General features: G+C 34.5%; 1 protein-coding gene across 1 annotated transcript in view; it reads left to right on the forward strand.

Moving 5' to 3' along the window:
• Tbc1d32 (TBC1 domain family member 32) overlaps positions 1 to 7,615 on the forward strand; it is a gene marked incomplete at its 5' end in the record, with an annotated part of 270,497 nt that overhangs the window by 33,673 nt on the left and 229,209 nt on the right. Inside the window, 5 exons of the mRNA XM_008835797.3 lie at positions 3,211 to 3,289; positions 3,650 to 3,753; positions 3,839 to 3,900; positions 4,447 to 4,591; positions 6,464 to 6,523. Coding sequence (XP_008834019.3) covers positions 3,211 to 3,289; positions 3,650 to 3,753; positions 3,839 to 3,900; positions 4,447 to 4,591; positions 6,464 to 6,523 — 450 coding nt within the window. The remainder of the gene's footprint in view (positions 1 to 3,210; positions 3,290 to 3,649; positions 3,754 to 3,838; positions 3,901 to 4,446; positions 4,592 to 6,463; positions 6,524 to 7,615) is intronic.

Below are 7,615 nucleotides of genomic sequence, written 5' to 3' on the forward strand. Positions count from 1 at the left end.
TCTATATTTCCTTTATTTTTACACTTAAGGTCATTTGAGGATCTGTTCCTCAGATAAATGCTTTAAATCTTCATGATATATGGAAATTTGAACTTAAAATGATTGACAATTAATTCTAAAAGATTCATATAGTTTTAGCCCTGGTTTTTAGTGTTTATTTAGATATTGTCCTTCAAAGACGAGGCTAGAAAGGTAACCATTTATAAAAACATTAAGAGGAAGTATAAAGGAAATATAGAAAAATACCTAAAATTATGAAATGATGAAGTCAGTACAAATGCGATTATGTAAAAATTGATATGCAATTAACTTTCCCAGATCAACCATATAATAAAATTAAGCTTAATTTAAACAGTACCATAATTCTGCAATTGATGACCCTGGTATGAATCAAAGGACACTGACTGCACTTCAGGCTTCACATTTTAATATAAGTTGGATTTTTGTTTACTTGATTTATTTATTTAGTTTTTTGAGTTACTGGAGGCCAAACTGTAGGCTTCGTGCATGCTAGGCAAGTACTTTACCACTGAGCTACATTCCTAGTCCTAAGTGTATTCTCCTCCTTCTTCTTCTTCTTCTTCTTCTTCTTCTTCTTCTTCTTCTTCTTCTTCTTCTTCTTCTTCTTCTTCTTCTTCTTATTTTTATTTTTATTATTATTATTTGGTACCTGGCACCATTTTTTTTTAAAAAAATTAGCTTTCAATCATCATCTGGAAAGAGAACATTCTTAGTAACATCATTAAAAACAGCTCTGATAAAGCATGGTCACTACTACGCATCATAAAGTAGGTACAAGATATTTTACATTCACACAGGTATGATACAGTATTGTCCTATGTCTATGATATTAGAGGATACAATTTAAAAGTCATTATTTGAGACTTGATTCTACTTTTCTAACAGAGGGCCCAAAGTATGGTATAACACAACTCTGTAAAGAAATGTACTCTTAGACAGGATTTCCTTTGGTTAGTGGCACAGTTCTAAGTAGTCACTCTCTTCATGAACATCAGCTAAAATACGTTTTTAAAAAACAAAAAAACAAAAAACCACGGAGTGGGGGGAGACACCAGGAAAAAAATTACGCTAAAATAAAACTCCATAACCACTGGATTCATAAAGATGACCAGGTGGAGGCAAGCAAGGCTCAACCTCACTAGCACTTTACCCAATCTATCCTTTTGAATGGGGAGCGTTCCAGGGAAGAAGGGAGATGCCGAGCTTGAGTGCTTCTGACGACAATCGAAATGCAGCATCATTTCAGAAAGAAGCAGAAGCTAAATGTTGCTCATTAAGTTATATTATTTTTAATGAGGGAGATCTTTTTCTTCCTAATTAATATGTTGGGAAAGAACACTTTTCCTTTGTTGCTGATATGATGTTTTTTACAGAATTAAGGTTTTTGTGTTTTTTTTTTGTAGAAGTCACAATTTTTAACAAATATGTATTGAGTATCTACCTTTTTAGTCATTCTAGTTTAGAAACTTGGAATGTGCCTTGAACAAGATAGACATGTCTTTGCTCTTTGGGAACTAAGAGGTACACAGCAAATGAAAAGTTATGGAAAAACAACATGTATAAATACATTTGTCTGTTTTAAATTTACCACTCTGCCATTGATGGGGATATTACTAGACTGAGGAGCAGAAATGATTTGGGAACTTTTGTTGCTTAGATCAAAAGCAAAAGATGTTTACCTAATTCTTGGATGCAGTTCAAAGTTACTAACACCAGAGGGTATTCTAGACTTCTGTAAAAACTTTGATACAAGGACTTCAAGAGACAAAGGATATTTTAGGATCATGGCTAACATTTCAAAGCTGTGAAAACTGTAACTTTGCTCTCTTTTTTCCCTTATTTGATGAAAGAGAATTATACCTGGATAGATTTCCTTTATTAAATTACATTATAACATTGTAAACGTGTCAGTGTAAGTTGTTCTATTTAGCTGTTGTGGATTACTATGCATCACTTGAGTTAACACATGGGAAGCAATTCTTGTAGAGAAAAATGGTAATGGAATCAAGTCATTTTGGGATAGGAAACAAAACATGGCCCTTTGTGCTTCATCCAAATTGCTAAGTTGGATTGTTTCTTTATCTACTATTCTATAGAATCCTTATGTGTAACTGAGTAAAAAGTATAGTGAATGAAAAATGACAGATGCTTATCTGTTGTTACAGCTATAAATGTAGACTTCCCCGGGTATTTAATAGCCCTTGTTTTTAGGAATGTTTGAAGTTATCAGAAGATATCTTTAGCTATTTGGGGAGCCATTATTGGGAGTATATTGACCTAGGTGATATAAACAAAGTTACTAATTTTTCCTGTAGATTAGAACTTTCACCCTTGCGTTTAGTTAGTGAATACTTGTATTTCATCATTAGGATTAATCTTTTCATATGTAAGGAGCATAAATAAATTGATAGTAGCAGCACCCATTTTAAGTTCCCAGTAGTGTCAGGCACTGTTCCAACTACATTCATTTCTTATTTAGTTTATTTTGTGATGGTTTCTATTTTGAGTTTACTAAAGTAAGAGTTAAAAATATTATGTAGCATTTTTTTTTTCCTAAGGAATAAGCACAGTTACTAGAAAGAATCTTGAATGTCTAATTACTGAAATTAAAGGAACAGTTCCTGGACTTGGAAATGCGTGGTCTTTCACAATTTAGTGTTGTCTTCTGTGTTCCCCTGTTGGATGACACCTCTAAGTAAAGACCTTAGAGTCCTCCATCAAGCCTCTGTCTCATTTGCATAGGACCAACTTTTATCCGTCTTTCCTTCCACCTTCCAGTGTTACTACTTACCATCAGTTTTTTTTTTTTTTCTTCACTTTTTAAGACAGGGTCTCCCTGTAGACCTAACTGGCTTGGAACTCATTATGTAGACCAACTGGTGTTGAATTCACAGAGATCCTCCTGCCTCTGCCTCCCGAGTGCTGGGATTAAAGGTGTGCGCCACCATGCCCAGCCATGGTCAGATTTTGTAGCAGTACATTTTTGTCATTTGTTTTACTTAGTTGTCATTAATTTTACTTTGTGTTGACCAAGAATATGCCTTTTTAGATAGACCTATCTTCCGTCATATTTTTGAGTAGCTTATTTTGTGTTTGTTTACTGTTTTGTTTTTTTTTTTAAGATGTGAAAATTGGTTCACCTCTGTGGTAAGAATCTTATATGTAGGTCTTTTTTTCTCATTTCCATAGGACCGGATTTTAAAATTCTATGCACAGACTTTTACACTCTCACCGTTACATATGACCAAGGAAATTTATACAAGCTTAGGTATGTTTGTTAAATCACTTAAAATGTTTTACTTTTATCTGCACTTAAGAAAAGTGTATAAGAATGTTGGAGAGATGGCCAGAGGTTAAGAGCACTGGCTGCTCTTCCAGGGTATGGGAACCTGGGTGTGGTTTCCAGCACTCACATGGCAGCTAGCAATCATCTGTAACTACAGTTCCAGGGAATCTGATGCCCTCTTCTGTTGTCTGCAGGCATTACATGACATAGGTGCACTTACATGGAGGCAACACACTCATACACATAAAATAAAAAGAAAGGAAGAAAAATGTGTAAGAAATGAATTTTTCCAGAAAGTATCATATGGCTTAATGGTTATATATCTCCACTTTTTCTTTTCAGCAAAATATTTAGAGCTATACTTTCTTTCCAGAGAAAATCACATTCCTACTCTTTCAACTGGAGTAGACATAACTAATCCCAACACAATCCACTTACTTAAAAAGGTATGTTTACTACAATGTACTTTTATATAGTAGGTCTACATTAAAGAATTCTGATATTTTGAGAATTGTTGTGCACTGCTTGTAGGTTCGTCTTCTAAATGAGTATCAGAAAGAGGCTCCATCTTTCTGGATTCGTCACCCAGAGAAGTAAGTTCCCTTAACTCATATAAATGTGAAACAGGCTTATACCTCGTAGGCACTTTAAAGTGAGAGGGGAGAAGTGGTCTTAATTGGCCTACATGGAAGGAAGGTTTTCTTTGTTTCTTTTTGTTATATTTTGCTAGTGACTCTACCAAGGTTCCATTTTCTATGTCATTCACCACCACAATGTGAAAATAGGATGCTGAGGCCCTATGTCTCAGTGGTGTTTGCTACTTAGGGCAACTTTCTTAAATGTTCTTTCAATTTTTTTCTGTTTAATTTTAGCCCTAAATTTTTAAATAAGATTGTAAAAGCATGTGTGATTCTAAAATGAAAAGTTACATTTAGAGGGCGAGTGTTGAAGTAGAAAGAACATATGATTTTAGAACAGAAAAATTGAATGAATCTTACCTCTGCCATTTACTGAAATCTATAAAAATATTCTAAAGATTATATTATACTTTGTTATTCCAGAAGTATAGTGGATATTACTAGTACTGTGTGTACTAACCTTTTTTTTTTTTGTCAAATCACTTTTTTCCAAACTCTAAGGTATATGGAGGAAATTGTGGAGAGCACTTTGTCCTTGTTATCAGTTAAGCATGATCAAAGCCATCTTGTCTCACAGAAGATTTTGGATCCCATCTATTTTTTTGCATTGGTTGATACTAAAGCTGTGTGGTTCCAAAAGTGGATGGTAAGGAAAAATAGAATGGTTTTGCTTTGTCATGTAAGCATATAGCCAGGTTTATATAGTTGGTGTGTACTGAGTTCTAATTGCTTTTTTACATGTGTTAATGTATTTGATCTGTATAAAAATGTATGAGATGGTAGGAGTCAATACCCTGTTTGGGATGTGTTACCTGAAGCATGGAGAAGTTAGCTTGCCCAAGATTGTTTGCTAGGAAGTAAGAGTCAGAATAGGCCTTTAAATGGTGATTCATTTGAATCTATTTAGAATATTATCTATGAAGAATTTAATTTTCATGGATTTTAAAATAGATGTGGTAGGGCATAAGGATTCAGGACTCACTTTTCTTGGACTTAGAAGATAATGTCTAAAATAATATTCCTTTGTTTGCTTCTTCCTGAGCCTGTGCTTTGGGAATATGTTTAATACTTGAATCTGGCAGTTTCTATAGAAGCTTATTAAGTCTTGAAGCTGAAAGTTGTATTAAGAGCAGGGCCTTCCTATGCTGTCACTTCTGTTAACCTCTGTGGAACAACCTGTCTGTAGCAGTAGTGACTGCACCGACTCCACACTGACGTCTATGTTTCTCACTCTGTCTACCTGACTGTAGGTGTTTGTTGCAGTGGATCAAACAAGGGATAGGATTTGCCTGTACTCATTTATTACTCAGCATAGTATAAATATGATCTAGCTGATTTTTTTTTTCGGTCTTTTCTTATCTAAGGAATAAGGTGTATGCTCAGTTTATTAGAGCACAACTTTGTCTCTAGTACATAACCCTTCTTTTACCTACATAGTTATACAGTAGCATATTTTCTTTATTAAAACTGAGAAAAGACTGGGCATGGTAGTACATGCCTTTAATTCCAGGACTTGGGAGGCAGAGGCAGGTGGATTTCTGTGAGATAAAGGACAACTTGGTCTATATAGTAAGTTCCAGGCCAGCTGGGGTTATAGGTAGACCCTGTTTCAAACAATTAAAAAAAGAAAAAACAAAACAAAACAAAAACACAAAACAACCCCCCCTCAAAGAATGAACAAACAAACAAAAAACTGAGAAAGGGATTAATGGTTTTTGAAAACATTTAAGGCTAAAGGATTAAAACAAAGGGTTTTGATGAACCTTTGGTGAAAGCACTGTCTAATGAAGTAAAAATTCTGTTATCCAGAATCCTGATGAAGTTTGTGCTGGTGCTGTTTCTTTAATTCTTCTATTGTTTTTACATAAGATAAAGAAACAATTTTTTTAAGCAGAGCAAATGAAGAAACAAAATTTTAAATCCCAATGATGTCTGCCACAATTGAGCTAAAGTTTTTATAGTTTTCCCTGGTTTCTATAATGTTACATATATATGTATTTTATTTCTATGTATTTTGACACTAAGGAAATAAAGCCATATTGGACGAGTTATTCATTTAAAAACAATATTGGCATAAAGTGATTAAGATGTTGTCTTGTTGGAGTATTGTAACCTTTGTGAAGTTGTGCACATATAGATAGCACAAGCCTTTAGTGTAAAATCTGTAATTGTTTTCCTCCCTCATACATATTCCCCTTGGATTCCGTCATACACTGGTAGATGGGTATGCTATTCTGAAGGTGGTTTTTAAACTAGTTTATCATAGAAACTGGGCATAAGTAATGGAAGGTTCTCTCAACCCCTGTCTTCACCGAATGACCCACACAATTTTTTTATAATTCGCTTTTTTGTGATCACCACTCTTACAGTTCATTGTACATAGGAAAACCTGCTTGACGTTGATTATAATATTTTAAATCTGAGCTATTGTATGATTTATGATGTTAGAAATGATAGAGGAAAATAGATTTTGAATGGCATAGCTTGAGCATTAAATACTATTTCTCTTTAATTTCAGCATGCATATTACAGCAGAACTGCAGTACTAAGACTTCTTGAAAAGAAATATAAGTCTCTGGTAAGTCCACACATCTGCTTTTATGTCGAAGAGTAATACCATAGAAGATATATGAGAGACTATATTGGATGATGAAGCACTTCTTTTTTAAAATAATTTTTTTATCATTTTTTAAAAATTTTAATAACTATATGCTTAGAAGAAGCATTTCACTACAGATTTAACATAATTCAGTAACACACTCCAGAGCAAGAGTACATCTCTTTCACAAGTGGATGCAAGTTTCTAGGTTCACAGTTTCAGTTAATACAGTTATACAATATTGAACTCAGTATAAGCCCTGTAGGACATAAAATTGCATGAGTTTTTTCACCTTTAAAAAAGATCTCCATTTCATTTTAGAATATATTGTTCTTTGCAGAAAGACTCACTGTTTTTGCTACTAACACTGAAATGTTGGAGCATGCATCTGTAATCTGTATGCATCTGATTATTGCTTGTCATAATTGGTTGCACTTGGATCCTTGGCGCCTGTGTATGTCTATAAAGGCATCGGGTAGATTTCAGTGGTATTGTTTATCACCTCTACTAATTAGCATGATGTAAATTTGTTGATTTTCTTTATGTGTGTGTATATCACACAGAACATCCCAAACCATCTTATTCAACTATATACCCACTTCCCAGATGGCACCCTCCCATAGCCTCCCTTCCCCAACTAGAGCCCTTATGCTCTATTATCCTGGCTACTGTCTGCTATGTTGTCGGCACCCCCAGCCGTTCCCCACTACTTAGACCTTCTGGTGAATCTAGTCAGCCTATCTAGAGGTCTTTGTTTTAGGAGGGTCAGCTGTTCCACTTCTATTAACAATCAGTTGTCAATACTCCTTTAGATAAGATTAGGGTCTGCTGTTCATTTTCCCAGTTCTGTGCTGGGTTACTATTTGGGAATCCCTTTGGTCACCCTGGCCAACAACTTAAAAGAAGTTATATCCTATCTGGCATTATTGCTTGTTACGTAGCCTTTAGCTATGCATATGGACTCTCATGAAATTCTGTTGGCCCATTAAATCTTTGGTTATTCTTTCCTTTTGGGTGTTTAAGGCCATACAGTTGGTCCAGATAAACTGATTTATTTTTACTCTTAAGGTC

Source organism: Nannospalax galili, unplaced genomic scaffold, assembly GCF_000622305.1.
Source record: "Nannospalax galili isolate Female #2095 unplaced genomic scaffold, S.galili_v1.0 scaffold417, whole genome shotgun sequence".
Lineage (NCBI taxonomy): Eukaryota > Metazoa > Chordata > Mammalia > Rodentia > Spalacidae > Nannospalax > Nannospalax galili.